This window comes from Puntigrus tetrazona, chromosome 9 (assembly GCF_018831695.1).
Source record: "Puntigrus tetrazona isolate hp1 chromosome 9, ASM1883169v1, whole genome shotgun sequence".
NCBI lineage: Eukaryota > Metazoa > Chordata > Actinopteri > Cypriniformes > Cyprinidae > Puntigrus > Puntigrus tetrazona.
In genome coordinates this window covers 18,404,368-18,426,798 of record NC_056707.1, presented here as the reverse complement: position 1 = coordinate 18,426,798, position 22,431 = coordinate 18,404,368, and the positions used below count along the sequence as shown (strand labels likewise).

At 36.4% G+C, this 22,431-nt stretch overlaps 2 protein-coding genes across 2 annotated transcripts in view; both read right to left on the bottom strand.

Annotated features, from left to right (window-relative positions):
* Nucleotides 1–1,730: 1,730 nt before the first annotated feature.
* sec22a (SEC22 homolog A, vesicle trafficking protein) lies at nt 1,731–10,616 on the bottom strand. Its single transcript, XM_043249667.1, has 7 exons — nt 10,464–10,616; nt 9,800–10,004; nt 8,368–8,531; nt 6,200–6,379; nt 5,916–6,034; nt 4,655–4,720; nt 1,731–3,453 (listed from the first exon to the last, which is right to left on the bottom strand). The coding sequence occupies exons 2-7, from the start codon at nt 9,979–9,981 to the stop codon at nt 3,253–3,255; spliced, it is 912 nt and encodes a 303-aa protein (XP_043105602.1). The 5' UTR covers nt 9,982–10,004; nt 10,464–10,616; the 3' UTR covers nt 1,731–3,252.
* Nucleotides 10,617–14,157: 3,541 nt separating this feature from the next.
* pdia5 (protein disulfide isomerase family A, member 5) overlaps nt 14,158–22,431 on the bottom strand; it is a 43,899-nt gene continuing 35,625 nt past the window's right edge. The window contains exons 15-17 of the mRNA XM_043249360.1: nt 21,783–21,853; nt 16,464–16,598; nt 14,158–16,197 (exon numbers count right to left, since the gene is read on the bottom strand). Of these exons, the coding sequence (XP_043105295.1) occupies nt 16,117–16,197; nt 16,464–16,598; nt 21,783–21,853 (287 nt within the window). The 3' untranslated portion in view covers nt 14,158–16,116. The remainder of the gene's footprint in view (nt 16,198–16,463; nt 16,599–21,782; nt 21,854–22,431) is intronic.

The window sequence follows — 22,431 nt, the reverse complement described above, 5'->3', positions numbered from 1 at the left end:
GCCTCTCTATAATCATATTTGCATATCGAATTGGGATTGTTTTTCATTTCTGCATATATTTGCATACTGAATTGTGATTGGCCTTTTCCGTATTTACATTTCAGACGGACATCTGGACATAAGACGATTATGCTAAAGGTAAATGTCATTTTTGACTTTTCCGTGTCTTGAGATAAAAAAAGGAATATTACATTAAATATCCGGCAGGTGGCAGCAGTGCGCTTTTATTTTTCGCGCTCGTTAATCATCGCCTCAAACGTTACTTCGTTTCTGTACAAAAACTTGTAGCCTACTGCTCTCGTTGAACGGACAGGTTATTAATTATTGCATACCGATTTAAACATGTGTCTCTTACATTTTTTGTTCGCGTTTTCAAACGTTTAAACCGAGCAGTTTTCAGGACCACCATAAACAAAATGCGTCCAGAAACGGCGCTAAGAACAGAAACCCCACAGAGCGGCTGTTTGGTCATTCAAGCGTGTTATAATTCACGTAATTTCGGTACACTTCCCCCCACTGGCAAACCTGACCTTTTTTATCTTAAAAACGCGCTCATGAAATACCCTCGTTTGATTGCACTTGAATTTAGTCTCTGCGTGCGTCCGATCCGGTCAGTTTGACTGAGCAAAGCTGTTTTATGAAGCATTAAAGAAAGGCCATTGTGCTGGGCGTGAGAATGGCATTTCATTGACATTAAAAACAGTCTAATGGCCAAGTGGTTTGGGTTTGATCCAGCAGTCAAAAGGTTAGAAAGACCTGAGGCGAAGCACAATGTCATAAAAATCAAAGAAAAAAAAAAAAAAAAACTCAAATCATTTCTCACCCTGATAATGCAGTCCTGGAAGCTTTCAACCACAAAGGAGGAAAATTACATGGTGATTTTTTTTTTTTTAATATATATAAACTTTTGTCAATTTTTCCCCTGCAAACTTTTTGTTGCCATTTATATTCCTCCATGACCTTCAATTTAACCCATTTTATTTTATTTTAAAATCTACCAACCCCAACCAGAACACTTAAAAAAAACATTGAGAAAAACCTGAAAAAGAGCAACAACAAAAACCCTAAAGACTCAAATATACTTTGAACTTGTGTTTTTCCCCCTCATTTGTAGTTCGAGGCTTTCATTCACAGTAGTGTGCTTTTCAGCAATAAAATGAGATCAGCAGTGAACATAAGCTGGAAAAAATAACATCAATTTCATAGACGTCAGAAATGTACAGACTTCTCTCCCTCACTAAGTACAAATAAGCCTAAATGGGCTGTAATTTCCGCATACACAAAAGCATTCACTGCATCACCTGGAACATTACTTTCATTAGTCACGCTTCTATAAGCCAAATTACTTCTTCTAATAACCACAATCATCATCACCATCTTTTTTTCTTCTTCTTCACCACAGCTCTAAAGATTCGAGAATAGCAACAAGTTTGTGAACTGGGCTCGACACGTTTGACTTCGGCGACTTAGAAGCACATATAATACCGTGCACGAAAGAGAAACTAGTTACAGCTACAATTTAAATCATTAGTTTAGAAAGAAACTTAGCTTTGAAAACGCATGAAATTTTAAAAATGTCATGTTTAATTCAGTGAGCAAGACTAAAGAACTGCTTTCTTTTAAATCATACTCCGATATTATTCATTCACAAATGTGTGCAAATAATCGTTTACGCGATTGTGTTTTATAAATGTGTAAAGTGCAAAAAACAAACAAACAAGATGCAATCATACAAATCAAGGTTTTTACTGATGATTTCAAGACCGGCCCTTTAACGTCAGAGTACAAACTGGCAAGGCAATGCACTACTGCTGGAGAGAGCATATAAAAAAAAAACGCAGATGCAATCTTTGATCACCGACACTTGGAGAAAAAAGAAACGCACATATCATCTCTTAATCTTTCAGACATCCATTTAACCTGTCCTTTGCGCTGCGAAAACAAACCAGGTGAACAGAAACAAAATTAAACACAACATTCATACCAGACCCGTTGACAAAAGGCAGCAAACACCGAGGTGGATAAAGCAGAGACCGTCTATGAGTGCGATTCAGTTTCTCTCTCAGCCAACCACATTCATTTGCACACCTGCAGGCAGAATAGACACAACTGATAAATAACACAATAACTGACTATGCTTTCAGGGCAGAGACGTCCGACTAACGACCACAAACACAGTGACACTCAAATTAGGCGTCTATCAAAACATGTGACAAAATAAAAATCACCAACGTCTGCTTTTGCAGAAATGAGTGAAAATCCAGCGATGTTCATTTTTTTAAATAAGCAGCTATAAAAAGTCTTGCATACGAGTTGGCTTTAACAATCAAAATAGAGAAACAATGCGTCAAAACAATCTAAAATTGCATCTTAAATGAAAAGATCGCCCAAGAATGAAAGGTTTTTATCATTTCTGTATTTGGTGGTACTCGAATTGTTTAGATGAATGTATAAGCTGTGATTTACCGCAGTATAATGTGAATAATTACATGTCAGGCAAGAGTTTGTTACTGAACTAGTAAATAACTTACAACTAGGTCTGTTTCTTAAACATGGTTAAAGTGCAACGGTGCTTGCCCAATTTTTGCAATAGTATTTTTCCAGTTCATTTAATTCCTTTTTGTCCTTAAGAGTTATACGCTATGAACCAAACCAATTTTTAATATGTAAAATCTTTAATATGAAGCAAAAAAACAAAACAAAAACGAACATATACAAAAACGTTGATTTAGTATTTAAATATTTTGCTGCAGAAAATGCATCTGTTACTTTTTTATATTTTAATTAGATGCTTTAATCAGAATTGATTAGGCTTTCTGTCTTTATTTTTTATCCTTTTAATCCTAATGAAGACAAGCCATGTGAACATTTTACAAGAAATGTAAGAATTTTCATTTCTGGGTGAGCTGTCCCTTTAAGCACTGATGTCAATTAAACATAAAATAACTACAATTCCCTATTGGAAAATATATTCATTGTGCACAATTGCTAATGCTTCCTTCAATTATTCATGCATGAATCTAATGCCATGAGCTTAAAGCCTCTGTCATGAACCTTTTGCATCAACAAGAACACCGGTTTCTCATCTGTGACCTCAGGTGGATGTGAAACAGCAGGAAATGTTTCTTGAACATTATCAAAATATTCAGTAAAACCTGCTTCACAGTCCATAGTTCCTTTGTACTTAGATGGGGTTTGAACAGGTTTGGGGTTGCCATGTTGGGCAAATAGTCTCAAGAGTTCAAGGGGGGGTCAAACGTTGTAGTCGGGTGATTTGCCCTGCGGTCTTCTCAGGTGGATCTGCAGAGTGATGAACGCTCCCACCGTCACGTGAAAGAGGATCTGCCACATGTTACGGAGTTCATACAGATACATGTTACATAGGCAGATCATAGCAAAGGCCAGGAATGACTTGATGTTCCTCCAAACTGAGTAGTAGGCGAACAAGTAACACTATATATAGAAACAGAAACAAGTGGAAAACATTTTTATGCAGGAAGAAGAAAATTCAATACAAGCTTTAAAAAAAAAAAAATCTTAGTAGTATGGTTTATGCTCTACTATTTAAAGGTTTAGGTTTAAAGGTTTTCTTTTCCCCAAAAATCTCGTACCCTCACCAAGACTGCATTTATTTTGGTGAAAAATACATTACAAACAGTATTATGTGACCCTGGACCAGTCTTAAGTATAAGTCTTAAAAATACCAGCCAAATACAGCCAAAAATATATTGTATGGGTCAAAATGAATGATTTTGCTTATATGCCAAAAATTAGGATATTAAGTAAAGTATTAAATAAAGGTTATGTTCCATAAAGATATAGAAGTAAATTTCCTACTGTAAATATATTAAAATGTATTTTTTTTATTTGTAATACTCATTGATAAGAAATTCATTTGCACTTTAAAACTGAATAAATTAAAAGTGATTTTCTCAGTATTTAGATTTTTTTTTTGTGCCATCAGTTTCCAGATTTTGATTTCTATCTCTGCCAAATATTGTACTATCCTAACAACCCACACATCTATGGAAATGTTATTTATTCAGCTTTCAGATGATGTATAAATCAAAATTTCTAGGAAAACTGACAAAACTGGTTTTGTGGTCCAGGATCACAAACTGTCTTAAGCATCACATGAAATATGTGATGCTTAAGAAATCATTCAAATATGCCGATCTAAACATTTTTTCATTATCGCTAATATTGAAAACAGTTGTGCTGATTTATACATTTTGAAAACAGTGATACAATTTTATGCATGCATCTTTACTGAATAAAAAGTATTTGTTTCAAAAAAATAACTAAAAATCTTACTGGCCTAAAATTTTTGAACAAAAGTGTCTATTCTCAAAACAAGTCTTAATATATTAATATAAAGTTTGCTTCTTAAAGTAAATGCCATAAGGATGTTTAAATATTTTCTTTGGGGAAGAAGACAAAGATACCGATGACACCCCTAATAAAAAGTATCTACAATACTAGCCGTTCTTGTTTGATGCTAGTAATGTTTCTCTAATTGTCCAGGTTCCGCTTTTACATGACGGTGAGGAAAAGTGTGATATATTAGCATTGGTTGGCCAGACAAAGACAGAGAGCAGAGGAAATGAAGCCTGGCAGGCCGACAGTAACTCACGGTCTGACTGCCGTCACTTACCTGATACAAACAGGCCGTGGTTCCAAGGAAAAAAGCAATTACGTAATTAAAGTCTTCATCCTCGTTCTGCAGATGAAGCAGAAAAAGAGGAAAGACAGGGTGCCGTGTTAAAGAGTGAACAAATTGCAACAGGAAGCCATGTGCTAAAACAGAGGATGAATTACTCGAGTGCTCACTTATCAGCATATACAATATACAAAGCCAAGCAAAACTGCTCTGTTTATGGAAGAGGAAAATCACATTACACCTAAGTGCAAAGTCTGACAAATTATTCAAGAGTACTGTTACTATCCATTAGTTATGAGTTATTATATTACAATGGTACTTACGCATTTAAAAGTAATGTTTAGTCCAACGTATTAATCAATAAAAGAAACAAAGCCCAAAATAAAGTGCCAGCATTACTATTATGGCTCGTTTCCACTGAGCGGTACGGGTCAGTACAGTACGGTGCGGTACGATTCGATACAGTACAACCTAATCCATCTCGGACGTAGCGATAGACGATAAGCACAGCTCTGCCTTTATTTGACGGTTTTAATGAACAATAATAGCCATTATAAAAGTATAAGAGGCTTAAGAGGAAATAAAGACAAAAGCAAACAAAGTCAGCGCTGTACTACGGTCAAGTTCAAAATCAATATATAAAGTTAAATATAACTTTGTGCTTAGCCAAAACTACACGACCAGGAACAAACAAAAGATGCACGAGACCACTAATGCCTGTTAAATATAACGTTACCCAAAACTAATCGTATCATGTTTAATCACCACAGAGACGTCAGAGCCAGCGGCAAATGACGGAAGCACTAGCCGAGCTTGAGGCTGCTCTCAGCGGCTACATAAGCATTGAGCGCCCAGCGATCGCCTGGAGCTACGAAATCAGCATATCAGACAGGCCAATCTTTATAAATAAACCACAGATTTGAGTTTCAAACGACTACATTCTCACCTGAAAAACCACACTTCCTTACAACGTTTTGAAAATGAGCACGTTTTTGGACGATGACTACAAGAACAGAAAAGAACGCATATTAAGAAACGGCTATTATCCGTGTGAAGATTTTAAATTATGAAATAGTGTTATATTTTTTGTGTGCACTTTGATGTAAATAAACTCAGACAGCAGGGTGGACCATAAAAGCGGCACGGTAAGCTATTTTGGTACCATTCACATTGGAAACGGATGTAATTGCGTGCCGTACTGCACCAAACCGTACTGCTCGGTGGAAACAAGCCATTAGTGCATAATTTAAGTTACCTGCAATACACTTTCTATTGCGTGGACTCCCCGCAGCAAATTAAGAGCGGCACACAGGACACTTAGGACACAGGCGATGATACCCGACAGGGTGATGGCCTCCAACATTTGATTAGGAGCTGCGGGAATAAATCAAGCGCAAAATCTGTCAAAATAACTAGATTTTAAAATTTGCAGATAGAAACTTACGGTGCAAAACTCTCTGGCAGCTCAGAGCACATATGTTCCACTTCTTGAGTGCAAAACGACAAGTACACATGCCATGTTCGCAACGTGTTTCCTACCTATGCCTTTATATTTAGACTGCTTGTGTTGTGAGAAGCCGTTGATTGATCCAATGTCCTCCGTGGACAGCTGATAAGGAGGCCGGAGCTTGATCTCAGTCTGCATGTCGGCCAGATTAATCTTGGTTGAGAGAGAACGTGGGCTGTTGTAACGTTGCTTGGTTTTCCGAATGAAGTTATCTGTCAAAACCATAGAAACGGCACAGTAGATGAATGCTTCAAGCGCAGCGTGGTCTATATGTTACAAATGGCTTCAGTGCATTTCAAATCACATTACATGGAAGGTCTTTAGGCTGCATTTATTTTTTATTTAGATGAATCCTATAGATTCCTAGCTGAAATGGAGCCTCATAAGTGAATAAATTTAAATGTTCCACATAAGATGCAACTCTATTAATGTTTACTCAGACCGACCATGCGAATAATGCTCTTCAGAGATTTAACTTAATGCTTAAGGTTGGTGAAACGGCCCATGTAGAATTAATTTACGCAAAACTAATTATCACACTACATCACATTATCTAATTAATCACAATATTTTTCAGTGCTGAATAAAATTACCTGAATAAGATAAGAGATAAGATAATAAAACAAAATAAGGACAAGAAATTGTATTTCTATTGAGCTGTCCTTATTTTTATTGGCGAATGCCTAATTATTCACTAAATGTTTTAAAAAGAAATTAATACGTTAATATATATATATATTAAGAAATTTATTTTGAGCACTAAATCATCATATTATACACATATTAAAATGTAATTTTTTTTATTTGTAATACTCATTGCTAAGAAATTCATTTGCACTTTAAAACTGAATAAATTAAAAGTGATTTTCTCAGTATTTAGATTTTTTTTTTGTGCCATCAGTTTCCAGATTTTGATTTCTATCTCTGCCAAATATTGTACTATCCTAACAACCCACACATCTATGGAAATGTTATTTATTCAGCTTTCAGATGATCTATAAATCTAAATTTCTAGGAAAACTGACAAAACTGGTTTTGTGGTCCAGGATCACAAACTGTCTTAAGCATCACATGAAATATGTGATGCTTAAGAAATCATTCAAATATGCCGATCTAAACATTTTTTCATTATCGCTAATATTGAAAACAGTTGTGCTGATTTATACATTTTGAAAACAGTGATACAATTTTATGCATGCATCCTTACTGAATAATAATATCATCATATTATACACTCAGGTAATGGCTTCTGAAAATTCATCTTTGAAGGAATAACTGCATTTTAAAACAATAACATTTCACAATATTATTGTTTTTAACATATTTTGATTAAATAAAAGAAGTCTTGGTGAACATAAGACAGTCTTTCAAAAACATTAATACTTACTGTAATACTAACAGTTAGTCGACCAAAAGAGCTATGGCAAAGTCCTCAGTTCGTGAAAAACAGACTGTTAACGGATGTGGTAATACGGTAATTCGGGCAGGACATCCAAACGCTTGCCTATCATTCACTGACCCTAAACATGGCTTATCATCTGAAATATGTAAGCTAACGACTTTACATGTCTGCTCGGTATAATGCTAACGTAGAAAAATGTGAGCTGTTAAAGTGTCTGTGTGGAGTGTTGAAGCTGAACAGTAGCACTCTCACTGCAGGACAGATGAAGAGGCCGGTGCACTCACTTGCTCTCAAAATACTCCGTCATTTTTGCTCATACAGATAAGAGTAATGCTTCTTTCGAATCTGTAAAGACTCTACGTCTATTTGTGCACACTCACAATAACAAAACATTGTGCTTTTGGAAAATAATGAAAGCAAACATGCGCTTTGTGTCGTCTCGGTCTCTGTGATCTCGGTATATGTATTTGCCTTAAAAAACATTGGAAAAGAAATATTCCCAGATTATGTAATTGGTCTGAAACATGCATAAAGGCGTATCAGTAGTTTATCAGTGAATTATTCAAATGTTAATGCAGCCTCCTTACCGTTTAGCCTCCTTACATGATACATTCATAATCATTACTTCTGCCAGTGTGCCGTGGCAAGCTTTATGTTTGAGCTTAAGCCCTTATTAGGCAAATTAAGGCTCACTATGATTATTTTAACGGTTTATTAATAAATATGCGATAAGTCATAAAAACACATTGTCCCAGATTTCTGTCATAAACCCTGTCATAATGCCCTCTAGAAACTCACCAAACTCAATAAAAGAGAAAGGCCTCAAAGCGCTGTTGATCCGCTTGGTGTCATACGTGACAATGAACTCTCTCTGAAGTTCGTCCAGGAAGCTGAAGGCCAGGACATTGGGATAGGTTTCTGTGCAAACCATCAAATACCCGACTCCAAGAGAGCTTGTGAAACTATGGGAAAACAAGACATGTTATAGCTTACATCATACTTTCAGAGTCAGTTTCATTTAAATAATATTTACAGGACATCTGCCACAATTAGGGGTGGGGGTCTTTGAAATGAACGTGTAAGGCCATTTCAAAGACCTGGAAAATTCAAACAACCGCTGTTTGAAATCAGCCTTTACACCTTTTCCGGACATGTCTTTGAGCACTCTTTGTTATACCTTTGAGGACAGTTTAGTGACTTGCTTCAGGAAAGAAACTCTGTCAGTGTGTCTCTTCACGTTAACGTCTGTGTTATAGAGATGAAACAATCCATGGAGTCACTCCAGAGCCTGCTTGTGAAGTTAGCAGTGATGAATAGCAGCCAGGCTATGAAATGGTCACCCCTTGGGTCCCTCAGTGTAATGCATCTGAATTAGGTCTTGGTAAAGGGGAACTTTACATTTTTTTCAGAACAGTTCGCAGTCAGAGCAGTCCACCCTACTTTGTCTTTTGTTTTTACTGGGATGTTTTAATTAAAGGAATGGTCACACAAAGATGAAAAATCTGTCATCATTTAGCCAATTCTGTTTCACAGAATACAAAATGAGATATTCTGAAGAATGTTACAGCTGCCATTAGTGGATATACAGCGACCACTAACTGTTGAGATCCAAAACAGATGCATTAGTGGATTATTGTTTTTAAATTATTTTGACAGCCCACAGTCAGGATACTATATGCTTTCGGTGTATACAAAAATCAGGGTGAGAACATGATGACAGAATGTGCATTTTTCAGTAAACGGTTTCTTTAAGAGCAAATTTATCAAAATACGTTGACACATGTCTGAGAGTTAGCCAATCAATTAAAATGGGTTCATAAGCGGGTGGCAAAAAAACATGGTTCAACATGCATCATTTGGTTGATTAGCTCAGTAATTGTAAAACTTTATTAGTTAGCAGTTATTACTAATTAATTATTATTTGTTATTACTAGAGTTAGCAGTCTACTCTGAGGGTTTGTAGACATGTAGTTGCAAATTAATGAGAATTAGTTGATGTAGTTACAGGGTTACCTACAGATAGTAGAACACCTAAAGTGAACTATAAAATAAAGTGTAACCAAATTATGTTGTACTTTGCAAGGAACATGTATACAGCAATGCCACCGTCATATTAAAAGGTTATAAATGCATTTCCAGTGTACTACAGTGCAAACTTGCAAGTAATAAAGTATAAAAAAAGGCACTTAGTTTAACACACATCTGCTTTACCATTGCACTGATAACTCACTTGATGTTATAAAGACCAGATCTGAGTGAGCAGCGATCAGGAAACTGGCTGAGTTTTTTGGAGAGACCCTTGAGGTGTTTCTTAGTCTCCTGAAATCCTTTATCCTGTTCATAGTCAGTTGAGGCAGAGAGTGGTAGACCGTCCCTCACCCTCACCACCGATGCAAACAGCACCATAGACATCTTACAGGCAGCTCAGTGGACACCTGGAACAATGAGAGAAAATCATCATTCATCATTTACTGCAGACAATACCCCTCCCTCCCTACACACCCACTCAAGGTTTTCTGGTATAAAAAAAGGCAGAATATAACACAAAAGCAGTAACTAAATCAATAGGAAAAAACTACGATAGATAAAATCAATTATTATTCAATCAGACTCATGAAATCTGGAGCACACTGTGCTAGGCTAATAATAACATTAGCATGTTTGCTAATAGCTTGTGAACAGATCACATCTGCTGATTGTTCTACGCGCCCCAAAGGCACATATCTTATTAAACAGCCTTAAAAGACTTTAACTGAAAGCAAATCATTAAACATACACATTGCAATTATACCCAGTGATGTGGAGTAGATGTCACTGCTACCATAGCAAGACTGTTAGCAGCATGATATAAAACGACTCGTATTGTATGCGTTGTCACTGTTAGCTGTACATACCTACTGGCATGAGTCGTTTTAAAGTATATTAGACCATTGTATTCCTTTTTGAGATATTCTGCGAATATAATATCGTGGTCGCTGAGCTCGTCCTGCAAGTATCATAGCAGATGCTTCTGCTCACGTTCGACACAGCTTCGGACAATTTCGCCTCATTTTCGTCTTAGTTCGGCTTCGCTTCGGCTTTGTTCGGCACTACTTCGGAGGTGCTTGAGTCGGACGTGGCTGGAGAAAAAGCATTACGGGTCACTTTAAAGTGAACATCAGCAAACCGCTCAGTTTTTAAACTATTTATATTTGTTTTGGGAAATTGGATGTGACACTAAGATCTTATATTTAAAATCATTTTTAATTAAATGAAATGAAATACACAGCATGTATTATATTAATTACTAAATTAAGAATTTATTTGTGCAGGTCTGTCACATTACTGTAGATTGTTTCCTATTTCTTTCTATTGTAACCGAACTTGGATTGTTTTATCAGAACAAATGCTATGTTAAGCACTCTAATAATATACCCTTCTTCAATCTATATAACTTATTCATGAAAAAAAGCCTCATGATGATTAATGTAATATGAATATGTAATTTCATTCAGTCACAAAAAATAGATAAACGAAGATCAGATGGAATAAATCATATTGCAAACATAAAAGTTTAGATGACATGTAAAAAAAACAAAAAAACATTTTAGCTTGATTTTAAATATAGCGTTCACAATTTTTTTGCAGTTCTGTTTTGTAGTTCTGTCGGTTTCAAACCCATGATTTTTTGAAGCGAATCATTCAGATTCATTCATCACTCACACTTGTGAATGAAATGTCTTTACAAGGATGAAACCGAGAGCTCTTCAGCCTAAAGTGACCTCCTGGAAACAACCACTTCACAGCATGCAGTGTGAGCCATGCATTGAAGTTTGATGTTCTCTACATGGACAGCTTGATGAATAGCTGGCAGTCTAAAGCTATGTATTTAGTGCAAGAGTGTCAGGGTGACAAGTGAAGATGTTGTCATTCATACTGACAGGATGTGGAGTGGTAGAGTGGGCTGAAAATACTGCAGCAGCATATGGAAGAGTAAAAGATCAACCTCAGTGGGTTGGGTACACCGGATATAGACATCACTTTAGGAAACGCTGCTTTCTGCCAAATGCTCATTCATCCCTAAAGCACTCCTGTAATGACTGATCCGGTTAAAATATAAATTTTATGCATGATTGAAAACAACAGCAGAATTATTATGCATTTCGAGGAATGCTAACTCACAGCCTTCGGGTATCTTTTTTCATTAAACCCAATTAAAGCTTAAAAGTGTAATTTTCTTACTCTATTTCTGCTGAGAAAACTTGTTGTTTTTTTGCTTTTACTGCCATATCTGTGAAACAAAGAGAGAATGAGTTTGTATGGATTTCTTGGCAAGTGGTGCACATCATTTTGATTATTGCTTTCAGAGCGAGCATGGAGAAAAATCTTTATTCCTCCAGTAAAGATAATGGGGGGTGTATTTATGCCATTGACTTCTGTTCCTGAGAGATTTGTCCCAGTCACTTGTATTATTGAATATTTCCATGGGCTATTCATTTTCTCGCCAAGCTGAAAGGACTGTGTTGAACGAACTGATAATTTCAGAATGTGAAACAATATGCTCTACAACAGAAATGAAAATGGAAAGACTCTTTACACTGTTGAATATTAACAAAATAATATATGAGGCTTTAGAAATTGAATTATGGGTAGGAATGTACATCTTGTATTGATTAACAGCTCTGGGAATTTTGCTTAAAGTTTTTTTAACTCTTTGTGTGTAGGTGCTGACAAGTGACTGTATTTTAGACTAAGTCATTCATTCAAGAAACAAGTGACTTTATTTATGAATTAGCCTTGAACGATTCACTCAACCGATTCTTTCACACACTCACCGAGCCTCTGATAGAGGACAGAGGTCGATTCGCACAAACTGTTTTATTGCTGGAGCGAAAATCGACAAAGTAGTATTGTTGCAATATTGTAACTAACTAAAATGTAAGTTAATCATAATTTACTTTTGCTCAAATGGAACCAAGCAATTATGAATAACAATAGATTGTTTCCACTGAACAGTTATTCCTTAGTTGGCTAAGTGTAATAAAAAGTATAAAAATGTAATTTAATATACTAATTTAAAGATTTTGTATTTTTGCTATCAGCTCATATATATATATATATATATATATATATATATATATATATATATATATATATATATATATATATATATATATATATATATATATATATATAAATAGCAAGCAATTTTATGCCAGCATTATGAAGTTGCTATGTGCTTATATTTGACAGATACAAATTATTGGCCTGCATTCAGTTTGGACTGGCAAACAATTTCTTGGTGATAAAGAGAGGTGGTTGACAGGCCATTTCTGGATTATGACAGCTCCTCGCCCTTTCCTGGATGTTTAAGGTGAGTGAGATGGTATGCGCTTTATTAACTTTGGGCATCACCCAATTATGCAGATTAAGTATGTGTACTCTATATTACACACAGGGTAATGCATGTTTATGTTCTATTTCTTAACTTCCATTCATGCTAGCATTTTCTTGTCTTCCTTTTACTCCTGGTTCTGACACGTAGGGGTGCATCTAGGCAAAAGTAATTGCCTGCACCCTCAGTAAGCGTCCTCCATGTAATTTTGATGGAACCATCCTTCTCTCCAAACCATTAAACAGTCACATATTGCACTTGACAACACATGCATTTCACCAGCAGGTGTTTCTCCACAGGCAGCCATTTAAATGTCCAACAGTGACTCATCCCTTGAGTTTCCAATCTGGCAAACAGCTCATGCCTCTTACAAGGGTTCCTGTGCAGTAAGATGGCAAAGGGCTCAGCTCGTTTGAGATCATGACAGAATTAGTTCAGGAAGACTTTCGTAAACAGAAACACCCGACAGAAAAGTTTGATAAGAAATTACCCAGGAACAGCACAGTAGTCCTTGTTTTCGCTGTTTCTTCAGGCAATTTATTTGTTTTACTCTGTTGTAGACACCATAACAGAGGTGCTAAATGACAGCAGGGAAAGACTAATTTTCTCATTCGTTTCAAAACCAGTGACACATCTTACCATATTTGCCCAAATAACAAAACGAAAGAACAAATAACAGGCTTGTGGTCAGATTGCCTATTTTCATATTATAATAAACGATGATATCTCATAAGCATGTGTGCATGTATTGTTATCCTACTTTCAAGGAAATGATAATAATGAAAAAAAAAGTTTGCATCAAGTATATGTGGCCTTATTGAAGACAATAGCTTTCAAACAGAAAACAAATGAGGTGTCTGCAAACTAGTCTGCATTTGTCCTTTGGTGTTTAAGAACAAAAGCAAAGTTTAGCCTTTTTTGCCTTTCTGTGGAAAACATTATAAAAAAGTTGGTACAGTTCCAGGTGTTGCAATGTGGGTATCATTATTTTCTGGGTAAAATTATTAGCATGTTTTTGTGCAGTTGCCTACCTCTCAATTATAAGATAAATAATCTGATATATCCTTAATTTAAGTCTATGGATTTTTTTCATTTCAACCCAGTTTAGATTTCATCTTGAAAAACTAAGAAATCTAACATTTTTGCACTTGCATGTTCATTACTAACAAACAAGTAATGCTTGCATAGTGTTATTTAAATAATTTTGACAATGGTTCTTGGAAATGTATGCCTTTTATTTTGCATTGTGTTCAACGCAGCAAAACTGTACATATGGCTGGGCACAAAAAAATAAAGGCGACAGTGACTTCTTGGCATTGTGGAAGCTCCCACATTCCACAGACCTTTGGGATAAGACAAAGCAGACCTTTCTACAAGAGAATAACTTTGAAGAACCAGGTGAAGGCTCCCGACCATCCAAATATTGATGAAAATGTTGATGCACAAACAAACCATGCCTTGATAGTGGTTGCACGTAGTAAGACAAATCTGTGCAAGCTTTCATCCACTACATCTGTCATTTTGGACCATTATTGAACATGTTCTGGCAAGCTATCTGTACACTTCCCCTCAACAGGACCCTTTTTACGTTTAGCTACATGATACAAATTCAGCATGTGATCCCGCTTTAACCTTACAGACAGTATTTTGAACTTGAAGCCATCATCTAGCATATAATTGACATCTATGCATCAGCGTTCCTTGGCTCATGTTTTATTCAATCCTTCTTGCCACAAATTTGGCAAGGAAATGTAAACTAAATTCCTGTTCAATGATTTTTTTCGTGTTCCATCTCCCGAAGACACATGTAAACAATTCATAATTCGGCGACGTGAATAGAGAACACCCAACTGGATTGCAAATTACGATGAGCGATAGTGCTCTTCAATTGTGTTTCGCTATCCCTGAGAACCTTATTCATAATGAAACGAACCAACCTTCTGAATTATACAACAAAAGTTCAGCTACAAGACCATTAAATATGTATACTGCCTAGAGCAGGGAGTTTTCCACACACACACAATAGTGGAGTCGCCACAGAGATACTGGTAAGGGATGTGGTATCACTAAGAGTGGCAACATCTGGCAAAGAGCGAGTAAAACATCCTCTGGCGATACACTGTTTAAACCAGCGAGATGTTAAATCAGCATCACTCAGCATAATTTAAAGCAAGCCATCTCGCTCTTGCATAAATGAAGACATTATCTATGGTTCCCATCATCACTTATTGTAGCATTCCCATGCTTAGAAGAGGAAATGTCTGTGTGTATTATAGATCTAGAACAGCAACTTAAATCAGAAACTACATAACCAGACTAGACATTTGAACCAGACTAGACTTTTAAAATAAGCAGAAACATTCATTTACAACGGAATGTGAAGGGCCCAGAAATTTTCATGGATTAAACTTCCAGGAATTAATTCTGAAACATTGTTTCAATCAAAAAAAGTTTTTCTTTTTTTTTCTTTTTTTGGCATTTCCAGTTTTGTTAAGTCATTTTATTCTGTCACAACTGACAATAAAACATGAGGAAAAAAAGTACTTGCTTGAATACATGTCCTTGTATTTGCTCTTGTATTTTGGCCCTAGTACTGTATTTCGTGAAAATAGTCAAATATTTGGACGACAGTTATTCAAACATTTAAGGCCACAAAGTTCAGCTACAACAACTTTCTCAACCTTTTTTTTTTTTACTCCAAAAACCATGATGTCATACAGCATATTTTCCTTTTTTTCGTTCTTTTTTTTTTTTTACAAAAATATTTGCAGATGCGATTGTACACATTATTACTCCTCACTGGAATGGGAGTGACGGCAATGTATCCTGGCGATAACTGGTTTTCCCCATTAAAACACCAGCCACCCATCACACGTATGGGACCCTGGCGAATGAGGGCCCAGTGTTGCATAGATTTCAGGTGTGGATTTCAGAAACTGAAGTCACAGTATTTGGAAACAATTTCACAAAATGTTTGAGGAAATTAAAACAAAACAAAACAAACAGTGGTCTGATGGTTGTACATTGGTATTACAAACATAAGGGCACAGCTGTATAAAAAATAGCCTTTTTAGCTGAGGTTTCAAGTCTGTGGCATCAGTGCTGGGATGTCCCTGCCCAAGTCACAGTGCAATGATAGGCTCCTCCCATTTATAGGAACCACGCCCCCATTATTAGAGCTCCTCTTTCCGCTTGCCCACCTTCTCTTGGTCTCGGCCCCTGAGATTTCTCATGAAACCAGTGAAGCCAGCTTCCTGTAAAGAGCAGACAGTGTACACGGTGAAAACTGTTCCTTATAATATATTTAAAAAAAATGTATATGTATATATACATATATAGAATCTAGATGTAACATCATGATCGTCTCGAAATAATATTTGTCTTTGAAATAGTATGCCTGTGCTTCCTTTTATCTAAAATTACAACTTTGATGTGCTGTCATATGCAATAACATTCATACATTTTAATAGGGCCACTATATTAAATACAAATCACTCGCATGAATGAGCAGAGCACTTACCCCTCTTTCCCCATTGTATTTCTCGCTAAACTTCCCATAGTTGTAATAGTTGAATGTCGGGTAGCCCTCAACTCCCTCCTGTTTACACAACTCATGGTTTTGTCCTTTTGTGCAGTCCACCGCAGCATACGCAATCTGAAAGGAATTACAGCAGAATTACTTTGACGCGAAACAGTTCCGTCATAGATAAACACTTCACCAAAGCATGCTGTATCAAATAGTATTACCACGGCAATGTGTTATATACGGAGCTGTGGTTGCGCCTATCAGGATTTTTTTAAAGCATAAAAGCACGCTTCCTTTTTCAACACAAAAAAAGGTATGAGTTTGTGAGTTGTGCGGGATGTGGTGTGTGGCGAGGAATTATGCTGTCTGATCATGGTTTCATTGTTTACGCTCCTGATCCCCTTGGAGACCCATTGTGCCGAGTTCCAGGGCGGATTTGCTTTCCCTAGAGAAAGCAGTATATTTGAAACACATTTTCAATCAAACAGCCTAACCGCACTGATACGTACTGCATAGTGTGTGTTCTGAACTGAACATTGCTTTGAGTTTCTATTGGGCTAATTTACAGAGATTTATACTATTCAATAATCCATAAGACTGCATGGCAGCACGTTTGAATCTTCTTGATGACCATTGGCTTGTATATAAACCTTTTTGTGATATGGGAAAAAAAAAAACTATTAAGAAGGAATGATAGCAACACATAAAAAGCCTGAAGCTGACAGTCAATAGTACCTAAAAATCAAACTTCTATGCCCTTTGGAGTAGATATTTTAATGTGTGAAAACGTAACTGTGAAATCTAACAGCACAGCTGCTTTGGCACTGACTGAACCGTTTCGCTCGCTGCACCCCTATGTCCTGAATTTAGCCTGCCGTTTTTCTCTAGGGTAATGAAAAATGAGTAATACATTCCTGTCAGGAAAGGCCATTCAAAGCAGCGTAGGATAAAATAATATAGCAAACACCCCAACATTAAAACAAGAGCAAAGATTTATGCTCAGGATATCAGAGGACGGCAGTTAGCGAAACACAAACAACCGAACCATAAATGTCTCTTGACGAACTGCATATTTTAGTTCTTTTTTCCCCGGCTAAAAAAAGAGATGCTGTCAAGGCATATTTCAGCCCTGTCAAATGGTATTCAGTGCATTTTATCACTCGAAAGGTGAAAACAAAAAGCCTTCTTTGCATAACTCAATATTTATCTTCACGCCAACCACGTTTGCTGCTATACTGCTGAAACTGGCATGTAGTATTCTCACTCTTGAGACAAAAACAACTCGCATGAAAAGCGATGCAAGTGATCTTGGTGCAGAAATCAAACATGATCCTCCAAGATTACAGGGTTTCATTGGAGGTTGACATAAATGTGTCTGTGATTATTCGGTCTTCGTATCGACAGGAGAAAATGGAGAGAAAAGGGATTGTACATTTGGTTGCCGGCCAATTCTAATATCGATCCTGGTTTTGGTGGAATACCCTTTTGGCACTTGACTGATCTTTCTATAACCTCACCAATAAGCGGATGTAAGCAACATAAGACTCATGGAAAGACTGGATTTCGTGCTTACAGAGGGTGGTTTATGAGATGGATGAGGTTTCAAAAAAAGAAAAAGAAAAAAAAAAAGTCATTCACAAAGGCAAAGAGATCCTTCTCAGGCAATAATTATCAGCCTCACAGAGAAAGAGCCCAGGTCATTGTGCACAGGAAATGAAACGGCCAGTGAGCTCATGAATATTACAGGAGAGAAGTTATTTCCATTTGGTGGAATTAAGTTAAAACAGGTCAACAAAAAAAAAATCTGAACCAAGACTAGGCTTTAAACCAGTAGCCTTTTTCCACATGTTTTATTTAATTGGATAAAAAAAATAGTCAAGCAGAAACAACAGATTACAAAGAGGCTTTAAGGAATGAGGTTCTAAGCCCTTTTTCTGCTAGAAGGCCTTTTGAGATGTTTACTAATGCACTATACATAAAAGAAATGAGCACTAATGAGAGCAGAGGATGAACAGTGGTACCAAGAGATAATTGGACGCTAAGTGGAACCACAGACACAAACCCTTGATACAATTAAACAACCTTCTTGTTTGAATATCAGGGTCACATTTATTTGAAGGTTCAACTAAGCTTTTGCTAAATTGCACTAGAATTACTTAGAAGCATCAATTAATAAAAACTGATAGACATTTTGGGTAGCAAAATCTCACTGCAAAAGCTCTTTGTAGTCTGAAAAGTAAACCCAATCTAAAATACATCCATATGTGGTTTGATTTACATTTTTGAGCTACCCTAATCCACATGCACAGCTATTTTCTTTACTATTTCTATACTATTTTCTTTATTGCACTGATTTGTATTGGAATTAAGACGACTAACTAAATTCTATTGGAAAAGCCCTCCATATGTTTAGCCACATTATCTGCTAAAATATGGCTTGGAAGACAAAACTCTATCCCCCTTAAAATTTCTGTTTCTGTCTATTCCTGCATTCTTTATGTCTGTATACATCCTAAAAAGTTCATAAATAAATCAGAAAAAAAATTGGAAATACTTTTCAGTATGAGAAGTGAGACTGGAAATGTTCTTGATATTATATGTAACTCATTTTCTCTCAGACTTTCTCTATATAGTGAAGTATGATATTCACTAGTGAATAATGGATGAGTGAATGAGTGAGCAGTTTCATATACAGGATATGAACTAAGGAATAATTGACAATGGCCTGTTGAATTATTGAAAAATAATGCACACCTGAGGTAGTAATGGAACCATGCATTATTTTTCAGTAATTGAATGGCCCAGAGTCAATCAATTTCACTAATACCATGGTTACCACAATCCACAACATCGTTCAACTTTAAAATGCTTGAGAAAAACAAATTAGTCTCATCCAAGTCCATGTTGCAGATTTTTCATATATATATTCTAATTTCATATATATATTCTGAAGGACAAAAGTTTTGGAGAGAGTGTATAATCACGACACAACGTAAGGTCGTATTTATTTTTTAACGTGCAACAATTAAAAATGTTGGACTCAGTGTGCAATGACCTTTAATAACAGTAGAAGGAAACAGTTAATTAATTAATTCCTAAATCTGAACAATAAAGTCATGAAATGCTGTTATGGTCATTCTGAAATGCCTGAGCAAAATCTGTTATCAAAATATTTCCGTATAATTGCCTCCCAGAACTCTCTGCTTTCCCATAAAGCAGGCATCCACCTCCTAAAGCAATGACCATATTTATTGTGTTTCTTCTACTCGCTCTACGGTACAAATAATTTATTGTATATGAAAACTACTGTATTTAGTGGCTTCTCCTACTTCAGTGCCAGTGACGAGTTTGTTTTTTCAAGACTTTTTCACTCACTGTATGTAATGGTACTTATTTGCAAATATTTATGCAATATTCCAGTAAGTTAAATGGGCAGTTTTGGACAAAAACATAGCTAGTATGTGTATGCATGTAGAGAGAGAAAAGAAAAAAAAAAAGTGTGCTTTCCTTAGATAAAAAGGTAATTTATTGGCAAAAAACATGGAAAACCTGTGTCATTTTTATTCTATTGTTTGTAATAATTGTTTTCTTGGTCAGTCTTTGTGGGTTTTGGGTAATTTGCTGTTTTAGGCTGGAAGGACTTTCAAAGTAGCTAAAAATCATTTGGGCCATTTCTTTTAACTGTACGTTTTCTGGAAAATAATTGCACTCCTCAGTATGTTTGTCAACCTGAATCAAGCGTTCAACAGCCCCACGATATAATGCGTAAATAATAAAAAAGCTTCTGATGCCCATGTGGTCTCATAAGCCTCATGAATTCGATGCAATGACTGACAGACAGGAGCAGAGGTTTAGGCATAAGGGGAAAATAACTCTGTGTATTAAAGGATGCTGTGAAGTGGCTCACTGTTTGGAAAAACCAGCAGATGGAGCTTCATGAACAGAGTTTTAGTCTTTAGACAAACACTATCTGTTTTTAATAATATCTTTAAGGGCGTTAGCACAAAATCTAAGACAAAAAAAAAACTGGCTCCATTTGAATCTTGGCAAAGTGAATTTCCACATGCCGTCCATCTGAATAACGATTATGCTCAAGTCTAAATTCAAGAGCAATAGGGAAATTGAAGAGGACTGACGTTGTGCCTGATGAATTATAGACATTTGCAAATAACAATTCACCATCACTGTCTTATGGCCAGTGATAAATGTCTGCTGTTGAAAAAGCCAAAGGAAATGTTTTTACAGGCCTCTGATTCAAAAGAGAAACAGCTACATTCAAAGAAGTTTTCGGGAGAAGGAGGAAAGATTTAGAGAATGATGAAACGTCAAGTCTGTAAAAAGCGAAAACATCGGCACTTGTCAAACGAAAGCAACGTGCGAATTTAAAAGTTAAGCCAAGCACGCTACAACACTTAAGCTTGTCGGTCTTCATGTGACAGACCATCTGAGAGCTGCATAATGATTTTACCTGCCCTTGACGATCTGATGTAGGATGGAATTATTTGAACTAAAATTCTCTTTTTTTGTAAAAACAAAAAACAAACAAAACAACAACAAATAAATAAATAAGGGTTAGGGACTGACACTTTACAATGAAGTTTGATTTGTTGCCTCTATTATGGATTTTTGAAAAGGACCTTTCATGCACAGCTATAAGTGAACAGAAACATCCTGTAAAGTTTTAAACCTTAAAGTGCACCAAGTTATTGTCTCCTTAAAAGAAAGAGTAGACTCTGGAACATTGAAATGAGTCATTTTTAAAATGAATCTCATACCCCTTCTTGCTGATGTTAAAATGAAACATATTGCCTGCCCAGTTGTTGACCTTTGCCACAAGGTGGCACTTTTGGAGGAGTAAAATACGGGTTTCCCCAGTAACTGTACACAAAGCAGCAACGTGCTCACAAACGCTGCTTTATCATTCTGCCAAAAGCCATAAGCATCTTCACACCAACACAAGTCTTTAAAAGGGCAAAGAAGTCTTGTAGTGAGTGTTTGACTTGAACTGACAAAACATGGCCAAGGCAGCATTGTCTGCTTCCCACTATAATATAGAAATCAACAGAGAAACACTAGACTGATAACAAGTGAGGTAGAAGACTGAAGGTCAACAGCATCAGACAGCACAGTGACTGTGACATTGAAGACCTTGCGAACGTTCTGAAGATGAAAAGAGATTAAATTGTAGGATGTGTGAAGGCTGTCTGAATGAGAGAGGGAGAACTTGATTGAGCTTGACAGAACCTGGAAGTCATTTGAAAGGGTTTGTTATTTAGAGTGGCTGGAAATCTCCTTAATGGTACTGAGCCTCACCTTGCGGTCTTCTTTGAACAGCTCAGCTGCTGTGGTGAAATGAGGGACGGCGTTCTTGCAGTGCGGACACCCTGGGGAAAACAGTAAGATATAAGTATTCATCGAGCTGTCTCACCTTATAATGCCGAGAACAAACGGCAAGAGGTGATATATCCCAGCATACACAAATAGACGAATACAGAGATGAATACTAAAGCGAAAGAACAGAACACAATGACTGAATTCTTTGCAAATAAAAAGACATTACTTCCACTTCCGCACACACGTAATCTATCACTGCCTGCATATAGCAGGTTAAACTGACAGAATTCAACTTTATAGCTCGTCAAGAGTTGCTTTATTATTCTCATAGACGGCCCAGCGGGGGCTTTCCTGAGGCAATATGTGTCCATCAAATTTACTAAAGAACAGGCAAGAGTTTCTACCCGCCTTAGTCATAACTCCTAAACTTTAATTTCCATCATGTTCTTATGAGGTGGTTTTGATGCTAAGGGTGTTATTCTTATAAATTATGCATGGTATTTGGAGTTAAATGTTTCAAATGAACAACTTCCATCGAATAAACAGCTGCCTAAAGCTAAAAACTTGCCAAATGGCATGGCTACACAGCTATGGGACAACCGTCTCATTACTGCGCTGGTTTGGGTTG

Bases quoted from the DNA above. Each gene is read 5' to 3' on its own strand.
- sec22a (XM_043249667.1), bottom strand. From the start codon at position 9,981: ATGTCTATGGTGCTGTTTGCATCGGTGGTGAGGGTGAGGGACGGTCTA. The intron at 6,380-8,367 runs GTGAGTTTCTAG...TGGTTTTGACAG, and splicing joins TTTCTCTTTTATTGAGTTTG to ATAACTTCATTCGGAAAACC. The intron at 6,035-6,199 runs GTAGGAAACACG...TTATTCCCGCAG, and splicing joins GTCTAAATATAAAGGCATAG to CTCCTAATCAAATGTTGGAG.